This window comes from Geotrypetes seraphini, chromosome 18 (assembly GCF_902459505.1).
Source record: "Geotrypetes seraphini chromosome 18, aGeoSer1.1, whole genome shotgun sequence".
NCBI lineage: Eukaryota > Metazoa > Chordata > Amphibia > Gymnophiona > Dermophiidae > Geotrypetes > Geotrypetes seraphini.
In genome coordinates this window covers 46,528,177-46,540,815 of record NC_047101.1, presented here as the reverse complement: position 1 = coordinate 46,540,815, position 12,639 = coordinate 46,528,177, and the positions used below count along the sequence as shown (strand labels likewise).

At 38.4% G+C, this 12,639-nt stretch overlaps 1 protein-coding gene across 1 annotated transcript in view; it reads right to left on the bottom strand.

The window, feature by feature from the left end:
• DELE1 (DAP3 binding cell death enhancer 1) overlaps positions 1–11,939 on the bottom strand; it is a 37,642-nt gene extending 25,703 nt beyond the window's left edge. The window contains exons 1-6 of the mRNA XM_033927736.1: positions 11,818–11,939; positions 6,156–6,282; positions 4,523–4,625; positions 3,253–3,388; positions 1,252–1,419; positions 811–875 (exon numbers count right to left, since the gene is read on the bottom strand). Of these exons, the coding sequence (XP_033783627.1) occupies positions 811–875; positions 1,252–1,419; positions 3,253–3,388; positions 4,523–4,625; positions 6,156–6,282; positions 11,818–11,848 (630 nt within the window). The 5' untranslated portion in view covers positions 11,849–11,939. The remainder of the gene's footprint in view (positions 1–810; positions 876–1,251; positions 1,420–3,252; positions 3,389–4,522; positions 4,626–6,155; positions 6,283–11,817) is intronic.
• Between the last annotated feature and the right edge of the window lie 700 nt (positions 11,940–12,639).

The following is a 12,639-nucleotide window of genomic DNA, read 5'->3' as shown; positions in this document are numbered from 1 at the left end:
AAGAAATTGCAACGTTAACAGTTTTTAGTGTCAAGGCCAAGTAGGACAAAGTTTATGAAAGTCTCTTGTCACTTTGATCACTAAGAATCTGAGTAACTGGATGTGAAAGTTGTAGCATGGCCAGCAAGTATGAGATTACAACTCAAATAAGTGAGTTCAGGGCCAAGGGTTTTTATTCCTCTCAAATACAAAACTGTATTAAAAACACCTACGTCTTTGAGCAATGAAGAAATATTGTTTAGGGACAAGTGCGAAGATAACAGCTTTAGGTCTATTTGTAATAGCAGCAATGAAATCATCCTCCCCTCCTCACCCTAGTCTTCTATTATTAAATCCTAGGATCTGCTTTTGCTCTGATACTAGTTTTTTGGATGAAAATACCACCCTAGTATGTCAGAACTTAAGACTGGCTTGAGGGTCATTCAAGGTAACAGTAAAAGCTGTGCATAGAGAATGACACGGAGACAAATTTGTCTCCGCAGGAACTCAATTTCCCCATCCAGTCCCTACGGGTTTTGTCACTGTTTCTGTCCCATTCCTGTAAGCTCTGCCTTAACTGCACAAGCCTTGAACACTTATGATTTTAAAGTGTTTGAGGCTTGTGCAGATGAGGACAGAGCTTGCAGGAATGGGGCAGGGACAGGAAATGAACTCACCGGTTCAGGAAAATTAATTCCCGTAGGGATGGGGAAAAATTTGTCCCCATGTCATTCTCCAGCTGTGCACTCATGCCTCATTTGGTCATTGTTATTTTGAAAAGTGTTCAGCTTGGTCCTAACAAAAAAAATCTATACTTTGAAATGAACATACCTTCGTGTCTTGCTCTTGTCCTTGGCCATATCTGGTACTTTTGCTGCTTATGAAGAGTATTTCTTCTGTAAGATATTAAATTATATTAAATGACGGAATGTGACAGGGTTATGGAAGATAAGATGAAATCTCTCTTTTTTTCTTGATCAGTTTTATAATTTTCAACTACAGCAACCCTAGTAGCAGTGGAATTGCTGCACTGGCTCTAAGATGACTCACACTGAGTAGTTAAAACTTGATACTTCAATGAGCATGAAAAGAAATGTTTTTTGACAACAGGTGTGCTGATTTTGGTGGCTGTGAACATTGTTAGAAATCTTGGAGCTAGTGTGTGGAGCAGAGAACTAGGTGTTGGACTATGTGTTGTTCTTGTAACAATTAAAGAAAATGATTAGGCCTGAAATAGTCTACAAGTTGAGGTGGAGACAGAAAGAAACATACCTTCTTCAGGACTAAACTGGGTTGCACTCTTTCTGGAGGAGGAAGAATTGTCAGGAGATGAATTTCCACTCTGTGAGATGGAGACATGGTCTGACACCAATTCCTGTACTGAGTAGCTGTTCAGACATGATGCTTTACTTTGGTTAGGTACAATATGGCTACGCAGCACTAAAAAAAAAAAAAAAATTCAGAAAATTTAAACCCTACTGGACAACCTGAAGAACCTTGACATTCATTCATATCACATCAGAACGACGATTATAAAACAAACATTCAATACATGTAAAAGCATCATGAAGAATGTTTTTCATACTTGCTGAAACAAAGACACCAAAGATAAGCTATGAATGCTGTACTTGACATGTTTTAAGTTTATTACATTTTTCTATCCCGTCAATTAGTCAAACCATCTAAGTAGCTTACATTCAAATGGGGAGTAGGGAGTACAATGAGACAAAACATGATAGTGAAGGAATGGGGTTAGAACTACATCTGTCATAGAAAATGGGGAAACTACATAATGTGTCAGATGCTTATTTAGTGACCACTTCTGGTGATGCAGGAAGCTAAAGAAGCATGAATAGTGTAGGGTGATGGTTTCTAGCACCTTCTCTCTCTCTCACAGTACAAGTGCTCTGTGCCAGAAGAGTTACACAAGAGTTTCTAGGGGGTCCATAAAACTAAGTGGAACAGGTTTGAGGGACTGGTGATACAAATATAGGAGGTCTGAGGGACTTAGTGATAGAAATATAGTATCCCAGACAAGAGCGAGACAGTGTGCCTTTTGTAATTAGATTGTAAGCTCTTTTGAGCAGGGACTGTCTCTTGTGTTTAATGTTAAGCGCTGAGTATGTCATACATATATATAATAAATAATAGTAGTAGTAGATTCTATTCAATTCAATATCTTAAGCCTCTTACTTGGGACACTAGAGTCAATTTCTTAGCATAAATTAGTGGTCCAAAGGGAGCTCAGAATCAGATACCTGGGAATACCAACTTTGATGAATTCAGACTGCTGGTCAAAGCCCCATTATTAACACAATTGAATTACTCGTCAACAGGCAAATAACATTTAAGAAGGGTCTAGAGAAGAGTGACTAAAATGGTTAAGGGGCTAGAAGAGTTGCCGTACAGTGATAGATTAGAGAAACTGGGCCTCTTCTCCCTTGAAAAGAGGAGACTGAGAGGGGACATGATCGAAACGTTCAAGATAATGAAGGGAATAGACTTAGTAGATAAAGACAGGTTGTTCACCTTTTCCAAGGTAGGGAGAGGGCACTCTCTAAAGTTAAAAGGGGATAGATTCCGTACAAACATAAGGAAGTTCTTCTTCACCCAGAGTGATAGAAAACTGGAACGCTCTTCCAGAGTCTGTCATAGGGAAAACACCCTCCAGGGATTCAAGATAAAGTTAGACAAATTCCTGCTGAACCAGAAAGTATGCGGGTAAGGCTAGACTCAGGACACTGATCTTTGACTTAGGGGCCGCCGCGTGAGCGGACTGCTGGGTACGATGGACCACTGGTCTGACCCAGAAGCGGCAATTTTTTCATTAGGAAAATATGACAGAATACCTCAATATAGAGGCAAGAATCTTTTTCAAGCTTGCTTGCTTTCTATATAAAATTTTGCATGGTTCAGCACCATTTTATCCAAATCAACATGTTTTTGCCAATTTTGTTAGAAATTGTAAGCTACATAACTTTAATATGTTTTCTTTCTCCAAAAGAGAAAAAGATGGAAATTATTGGGATTCTCTTGGGAGTTTCAATCTACCAAATTTTGGAAAGATATTTTGGGTATATTTCAAAGTTCACATTCGTATCTAGATTTTAGGAAAATTGGTTTGTAATTTTCCGATTTCCTGATTATGTTCATTCTTCTGGAGGTATGCCTCTGCTCTCTTTTTTGTAGCCGCTTAGAAATGCGATGTATTAGTAATACATGTTATACTGTATGTTATGTTATCAAATGCTTTTGTACTTTGGATTGCTATACCTTGATGTTGTAGGAGACAATCTAGAATCTTCTTTAGATAACAATTCCAGGAAAGGCCTGTCTCCCTGTGAGTCTGGAGAGAACCTTGTAACAGGCCCTGTCTGGCCAGTTGCAGGAAGACCACAGCCACGGCACCCTGCAGAAAAGGGGAGAAGTAAAAGGAAACTTATCTCGTACCAGAGCAAAACAATTTACCTAAATCTATATTATACATACAGTCAAGAGTGCTGTTTCTTAATCTGGCCATAAAAGCTTCATCCTAAAGGACTCTACAGTATCTGCAGATAAAGCCATGAAATATTGAACACCGACAAGTATATTCCACTTGGCATGGATTTCAAACACATCTGTAACCAGCGCCTAAAGTTAGGCACCTATTTCGGAGGTGCCCATCTAGATAGGCGCCTATCTAAATTGAAGAACAAGCCCAATTAAGCTTTTAAATCAGTACTGACTGAAACATAGGAGCCTATCAAGAAAAAGGTGATTCTGTAACAAGGCGCCTCTAAAAATTGCGGCGGCCTTCAAAAAAATAAGCGCTATGCATGTTAGGCACCTTCTTACAGAATCTTAATCTTAAGTGAAAGTGAGCCTAGAGCTGGCCTATTTAATGGGCGCCTCCAAATAGTTTCTGCTCAGCGTGATTCACTAAACAGTACCCAATTTTACTTGAATCACGCTCAACAGTGCCGCCTAACTTTTGGGCTCTTCTTATAGAATTTGCCCTTTAATGTCTCACTACAAATATATCTACAGAAATGTGGCAGAGAAAATGCTCCGTGATCAGTGGATTGAAGTTAAAGTTTTCCATTGAGAAATACACAACCCTCCCACTGTCTTTAAGCCATCAAAACAGTTCAAGAATCTTACAGATATATTTCAGATAGTTAAAAAAAACCATTCAGAACAGATCTTAAACATATTTGAAACAAGTCTTAACCTAAGCTTTACAATATAGGCTATTAATCCATCCATCTATCCTTCCTGAAGTTAAATGTAGGTTACCATGGGACAGTTCTACAAAGGGATGCCTAAAGGTAGGTCCTACTTAAGCACATTAAATGGAAGTTACGAACATAACATTAAATAGCCATACTGGGGCAGACTGTTTCATCTAGCCCAGTATCTTGCTTCCAGCAATGGCCAAGTACTTGGCAGAATTCCAAATAGTAGCAAGATTCCATGCAGCCAATTCCAGGGACAGCAGTAACTTTTCACATTTCTCTCTCAATAGCAGACTATGGACTTTTCTTCTAAACCTGTTGCTTACCCATCGAAATGCATCCAAAGCAGTGTACTGTGGTTGCTGTCCTTGGAAAAACTTAAATGTTTTATGTTGTCCCTGGTCATTTTTATCTTGCTCATTCTGGGAACTAGAAGAAAGGAAGACAAAAACAAAGATGCTGTTTATTTGCTTGGATCTAAGAAATTCTGGAGTTTTCTTTTCAGTACATTTATGACCCGCCTCCAAGAGTGTGATGTTTCATCCAAAATATTTGAACCAGTTCAAGAATCACGACTTAACACACTTATACGAGTGTTAAGATAGTTTTTTGGAAACAGAGATAACTTGGGTTTGTGATGCCTAAGTGTGTGAAGCCTTTATTCAATCAAGAATCTTGGTTTCTTACTAACTTTTAGAATATTTCAATAATTGTTCTTTAGCATTGAAATTGTAGAGTAGGTTCTGTAAAAAAGTTCAAAATGCATGCAATTGGGGTTTTTTCCCCAAGAAAGTAGAAGGTAAAATATATGAAAGAGTGTGAAAGTTTTACAAGGCACTATATATATCCGTGGTCTTCGCTAATTTTTAAGCGAGGGCTGTTTTGGATCCAAAAGGGCTGAAGGAGAGCCGACAAATTTCTTCAATGAAGCCAATAGTGCTTCTCGATATTCATTCTTACCAGAACATCTGGCCTTGGTCACACAATGCACCCTATGCAAATACAGGGCCACAAACTAAAAGTCCTAATATACACAACTGAAACCCATAATGCCAAACTCTGCATGCAGTACATCACCAGAAAAATGCATTACTTCCTTAACAGTGCAAAATATAGATGTAAATTCTCAAAACTGACATATTTCAATCATTGAATTGAAAATAAAACTATTTTTCCTACCTTTTGTTATCTGATGATTTTATTTTTCTAATCATCTTTTCACAGGCTCTGTTTGTGCTTTAACTGTTTCCAGGACCTTCTTATCTATTTGCTGGTTTTCTCTCCTTCACTTTCTGCCCTACATCCATCTTTGGCATTCACTTTTAACATTCAAATTTCTTCCATTTTCTGCTTCCTTCTCAATTCGTCTACTCTTCCATGTCTTCCCCTCCTCTCCCTCCACCCAAGTGCACCATCTCCTCCCTCTCTCTGCCCTTCCCCTTTGTTCCCCAACTTCTTCCCACAAAGGTCTGGCATCTTCTTCCCCTTTCCTTGCTCCCCACCCTGTCGGGATCCAACGTTTTTTTCCCAGCACTGCAGTCCTGCACTCTTTGGAATACGGGCAGTACGAATGCAGCGTGAATAAAATAAAACAACACACTGCCTTTGGGGCCCCCGTTACCGTAGTTTTCCCTCTGCTACAGCTTCCTATTGCAGGGACAGGAAGCTGCAGCAAAGGGAAAGCTTTCAGGGCTGCCAAAGGCAGCATGTTTACTTCATTCACTTTGTCAGAGGCCTGAAGAGTGCAGGACAGCAGCGCTGGAAAAAACAAAAGTACTTGATCTTGATGGGGGGGGGGATGACATTCTGCACAGGCTCTGAGAGCCGCCACAGAGGTCTCAGAGGGCCGCCATTGGCTCATGGGCTTTGCAATGAGGACCACCGATATAAAGCATATGTGTAAACCTTCTTTCCCTGAATATTTTCTATTGTTTCAGGGAATTTGATGTACATACATACCTCTTGCTGCTTGTGCTTTGTCCAAAGTGGAGTAAAGAGGAGGAATTAAAGACTTCAGTTTCACTGTGAGGCCCTGGAGTCGCATGTACAGAGCTGGGACTATTGGGCACATGGAAACGATGAAGGGCTATAGATAGAGGAGAAATAAAAAGAAAAATATGAAACTGAGAAACAGTATTACTCACAATCATTATACTTAGAGACTATTATTCACTGGGTTCATCTGTTTAAAGTTAATCAGATAAATCAGGTTAATAAACCAGTTAACGTTATCTAGTTAAATTGTTTCATTGAAAATATTGGTTCAAGGTTAACTGGATGAGTTATTTGGTTTTTTAGAACAGTAATATTTCCGACCTGACAAACACTGAATATAGGCACTACCTGGCATGCCATAAAGTTTAACTGTGCACTTGGCATGCCTCTAATCCTGCCTCAATAAAATTGAATAATGTCTGTCTGGTCAAGCTGCCTTGACAAATGTTAACCTGTTTAAAAAAAATGTTTTGTCTGGTTAACTTCTGAAATTATCTAAACAAATCTTCTGAAAACTAACCCAACAGTATTTTAAACATGATCAGCAAGTATTCGATTTCTTGGTTGTATTTACTGTTTTTAATGGATTTATCAGTTGCAAGTATGAATTATATTTAACCAGCAAAAGTCCCAATCGGATAGCACAAGATCAATTTAGTCGGTCTCACATTGAAGAATGTACAACATCTCCAGTGTGTTCAAAACACGGCGATCAGGCTGGAGAATTGTATGCAAGCACAGATCTGAACACGAAGAATTGTATTGGCACTTGGAGTTGTATGGGCATTCCCCATTCTCATACCCCCCAATTAAGGAGATCAAACGGAAAAAACTATATGATGGCCTCCTGGCCACTCAATCAGCCAAACTAGACAACCAAATTGCCAATCTACTGACGGCATCCCTCGACTATAAGACTTTTAGAAAAGAAATAAAGACCAAACTCTGAAAAAAGAAATAATACCGCAAGTCTCAAACTCCACCTCTCACTAAAGCCAACTACCCCAAACAAATAACCTTACCCATTTCTTACTCTTTTTGAAAATGACCAATTTTTTTTTGTAAGTTCTTGTTGTAAAACATCTTGGATAATTCTTTTGTAATCCGCCTTGAACTGCAAGGTAATGGCGGAATAGAAATCCCTAATGTAAATGTAATGTAATTCCAATGTGTCAGTGCATGTGCTGGAATTCTGTTCTATGCAGAGATATCGGTACTGCACAAACTTTATGCACAAAAACAGGAAAAGATGTAATAATCAAATATGATTTTGTTCAGTTGATGACAGTGTATAAAATACAATAATCACCTACTAAGAACATATAAAATAAAGATGATATACTCTTTTCTATCTTAGATGACGTTCTTTTCCCATTTTTGTTTTACTTGTTTGTAAACTGCGTTATTCTGCCATGGTAAGGTGGGAGTAAAAACCTGTCTCATATCATTTCTAATAGCTGTGGTTGGTTTATTTATTGATTGGGATTTGGCTCACTCCTTTTTCAGTTGTAGTTCAAGGCAACTTACATTCAGTTCAGGAGACTGAGAGGGGGCATGTTCGAAACTTTCAAGATATTGAAGGGAATAGACTTAGTAGAAAAAAAAGAGATTGTTCACCCTCTCCGAGGTGAAGAGAACCAGAGGGCACTTGCTAAAGTTAAAAGGGGATAGATTCCATACAAACGTAAGGAAGTTCTTCTTCACCCAGAGAGTGGTAGAAATCTGGAACGCTCTTCCAGAGGCTGTTATAGAGGAAAGCACCTTTCAGGGATTCACGAAAAGGTTGGATAAGTTCCTACTGGAACAGAACATATGCAGGTATGGTTAGATTCAAATAGGGCACTAGTCTTTAACCTAAGGGCCGCCACGTGAGTGGTCTGCTGGGCACGATGGACCACTGGTCTGACCCAGCAGCGGCAATTTTTATGTTCTTAGGCACAGTAGAGATTTTTCTCTCTCCTTCTCTACACACATACTTATACTTTGTATGTGTGGCGAAAGAGTGCCAGTGGAGATGTTTGTTTGTCCATTTTCTTATTTAAATAATAATGAATGTCTTATGGATTAAGAACTGGTTGAAAGACAGAAAACAGAGTAGGTTTAAATGGTCAATATTCTCAATGGATAAGGGTAAATAATGGGCTTGACAATACTCTGCACACTTTAAGATAAGTGTTGATTTGCTGTGTACAAACGAAAAATTAAAAAATAATAATTTATTCATGATACAGTAAAAATTGGTTATACAAAATAGGAGGTGGAGGTAATCTGGTCAGTGATGGTAATTTTGAACCTTGAATGACTTGCTATTGGATTGAGATAGCCTAGGATTGTATTATCCCTATCCAAGCGAGTTACTGAGACCATTTTATTCCATGATCTTGTTTGAATACCCTTAAGTGGGATTTAGTTTGTACTTAAATCATGGAATTCCCCAAGGGTCTGTGATAGGACTGCTGCTTTAACATATTAATCAATGATCTAGAGATGGGAATAACTAGTGAGATAAATTTGCTGAAGACACAAAGTTGTAAAAATTATAAGAGGACCGTGAAAAATTGCAAGAGACTGGGCATCAAAATGGCAGATGATGTTTAACGTTAATAAGTGCAAAGTGATGCATGTGGGAAAGAGGAACCCAAACTATAGCTACGTGATGCAAGGTTCCACTTTAGGAGTCACTGCCCAGGGAAAGGATCTAACATAATAAAGTAACATAACTTTATTTTTCTATACCGCCTCTAAAGAATTCTAGGTGGTTTACACAAAAGAGAAAAACTGGACAATCAGCGAAATACAAAATGGTAATAGTAAGAATGCAGCATATTAACGAAAAGGACAGTAAAAAATTTAAATTAATACAGTAAAATTATTATATTGAGAATAAAATCTCGTATTAAGAGATAATCTATCAAATAGTACTATTTTTTTTCGGAAGGCGCCATAGGACAGCATGGCTCCGCTAATAAAGTTACCCAACCAAGACTGTTGGTTGCTTGCTTGAAATGCAAGCATCCTGTCTAAAAAAGACCTAAATTTACAGCCTAAAATCTTTGGGTATGCAAATAAGTAACAATTCCTGGTTACCCTCACGGGTTATATAGCACAAAATGAGATAACAAGTAGATAGGGGCCAATCCCCAAACTAACTTGAAACAGAGGCATGAAAATTTGAACATTACTCATGTCATTGTTGAGGATACGTTGAAACCCTAAGTTCAATGTGCAGAGCTGGCTAAGAAGCAAGTAGAATGTTAGGAATTATCAGGAAAGGAATGGAAAACATCCCCTTCAGAAACATAGAAAAATGACTGCAACTAAAGACCATATGGCTTATGTAATCTACCCATCTCTGGGGTGCAGAATTCCTGATCCAAGAAACAAATCAAGGCCCTTCTTCATGGATGTGCATAGCAATTATCAGTGATCCACTTCAGCAGCATATGCATACCATGAGGTCAAGATTTAGCTAGATAGGCAATATATTTTTTTGAAATGTCAAGTCTAGATGGCTTTAAGTTATACATCTATTCAGCAACACTATCTATTTAGACAGTGCCCCTGAATACATTCATAAAAGATACTCAAACTTCTGATTCTTGTACAGCTCAACTAGACATATGCCAGTCAATATTCACCTAGTGGCAGTCAGTGTTTTTGGTTTTTTTATTTTTAATGCCCACTGCCACAGGCTAAGTGCTGGCACTGGCATTGAATATCCTGGTCTAACTGGCCAAGGGTATGCCATTGAGAGAGTCCTGACTGATATTCAGTTGAAATCTGAATAAAACAATTAGGCAAGTTCAGGCTGAATAATGGCTGGCATCTGTAAACCTCCAGGTAATGACCTACATGTTCCCCCACCATGAGTGTCCCCTCCCCAGAAAGCAAGCTTACACAACACTGCAGCAGGCCCACCCCCATCCTAGTATCCAGTAAGCAAATGGCAGCTACAGCTCAAAAACTAGGCAAGTTCAGGCTGAATAATGGCTAGCATCTGTAAACCTCCAGGTAATCTTAAGAAATCTCTAATTTTTGTGAAACACACTAAATCCTTAAAAGAAGGCTAAAGCACAAGACAAAAATCCAAACTGGATCTAGTGGAGAAATTCTTTAAGGATCTCAAGCGCTCACAGCTAAAAGCCCGATGTATCTTACAAGCTGATAACCATAGGGTGAGCTATCATTGGTCCTTTTAAATTCTCCAATTTACTTTATTATTTATCAAAAACATTCTTTTTTTCTTATTTTAGATATTTTAAACTTAATGTTAATGTTGGCACTTTCCCTGATGAAGCTCTTCTAAAATTAGTAAGAGCGAAATGGAGATCTTCCGTCGTCATCAAGTCATCAAGTTAAGTACTCTATGACTTATATAGTTGAATATAGGAGTACTGGCTGCTAATCGAAAGTCAGAATATCTAACAAGTTTAAAATATCTAAAATAACAAAAAAAGAAAAAAAGAATGTTTTTGATAAATAATAAGTAAATTGGAGAATTTAAAAGGACCGATGATAGCTCACCCTATGGTTATCAGCTTGTAAGATACATCGGGCTTTTAGCTGTGAGCGCTTGAGATCCTTAAAGAATTTCTCCACTAGATCCAGTTTGGATTTTTGTCTTGTGCTTTAGCCTTCTTTTAAGAACACGCTTCCCCACGAGTGCCCTCTTCCCCAGAATGCAAACTTCTACAGCACTGCAGCAGGTCCACCACCCTAGCGGTCCAGTAGGCAAATGGCAGCTGCCGCTCAAAAACAGTGTGTCAGGGAGTCTGGGAAAGGAGTCAATTATGGTAGGGGCACATACACCATTGCGGGGGGGAGGGGGGAGGGGAGGGGAGCAGGCAACATAAAGACTGACAAGATGTGTGGGCATCATTGGTTAATAATCCCTGGCATAGAAAAACACATGTAGACCTCATACAGTGCTTTATACTCCTATGGCTCTCATCACTACATACACAGAGATGCTTAACCCAGTCAAAATTTAAGTAGCTCTATTACTCCTGAAGAAAAACAAACTCTTCACAGGATATCTTTGGACAGATCTAAATTTCAATTGTTAATGCAATTAAATTTTAACTGTTAATACAATTAAATTTCAATTGTTAATGCAAGTAAAACAAAAAATTACCTACAACACTGTGTATGAATTTTAAAGATACTCAAGGCCAAGTTTTAAATGTTCAGGTACTACATCACCCGTATGTAATGCTGACATCCAGCCAGTGAAACGTGTCGATTTCAAAAATCTACTTTGGGCAGTGATAATATTGTATCTGCAGTAAATGATATTTTAAGGAAAGTGAACTATTCTAACGTCCCTTTGCCGACCTGACAGTATTATTGTTTGCAAAGATTTTTATGAAATAAAAAAAAAACAACAACCCTGACAAAATATATTGCAAGGTTGACAAAGGAACATTAGAAAAGTTCACTTTCCCTGGCATGTGGTTTACTGCAGATAGTGTTCTTGCTATCTTCGCAGGATACAACCAAGAGCGCCCGCACGTCTTCCGCCCTTCGCTTATTGGGAAGTGACTCGAAGCAAGAGAGAAATGAGCAGGGTCCGACCCGGTACCGCCCCAATCCTCAGTACCCGAAAAGAGCACCAAACACGACTGACCTCGACTCAGCAAGCCCTGCAGCCGCCACATCCCGGCGTGCGACCAAGCAACCGGAAGTGTTGCAAGCGCACACCTGGCCGGAACCAGCAAGAGCAGGCTAGAGCGTCCACCGCCATAGAGACGAAAGGAAATGGGCGGGTGTTTGTATCTTACAGGATATGCTTTTCTTTTTTTTTAATTCTTTATTCATTTTTAAATCTTACATCAAGTGTACAAATAATAAAACATATGAAATTAAATACATCACTGATTTCACCAATGTTTTGTTACACCTATATCACGAAAATTCAATAAAAATTTATTGCAAGCAAAGGTCCAATAAAATAGATATCATCTAAAATATTTTTTTTAACAATTCTTTATTAATTTTCAAAACTTCAACAGTGCAATACAACAAATGCAACATATAATGATAGACAAAAGCACATTCAACTTTCACACGTTAATAATCAACCATCCCCCCCCCACCCACTCATTCAATAATCATTCAATAAACATATATTGCCATAAAACCTTACCCTATTCTGAATATTGATATCTTCCCACCCATCCCAAGTGTGAATATTCAAAAATCAATTTAAAACATAACTAACCCCCTCACACCCTTCCCTGGATATGTACTAAAGTAAACAAAAAACTGACAGTCAACAAACAATTATAATGAAGTGACATATGATGCCAATGGGTCCATATCAATTTTGTTTTATTTCTATATATTATATTTTAAAAAAGTGAACTAACGGCTACCACACCGTTTTATTGCAAACAAAAAAAGAAGTAGTGATGCAGAGATTGGTATATACTCAACTATAGAGTAGGAA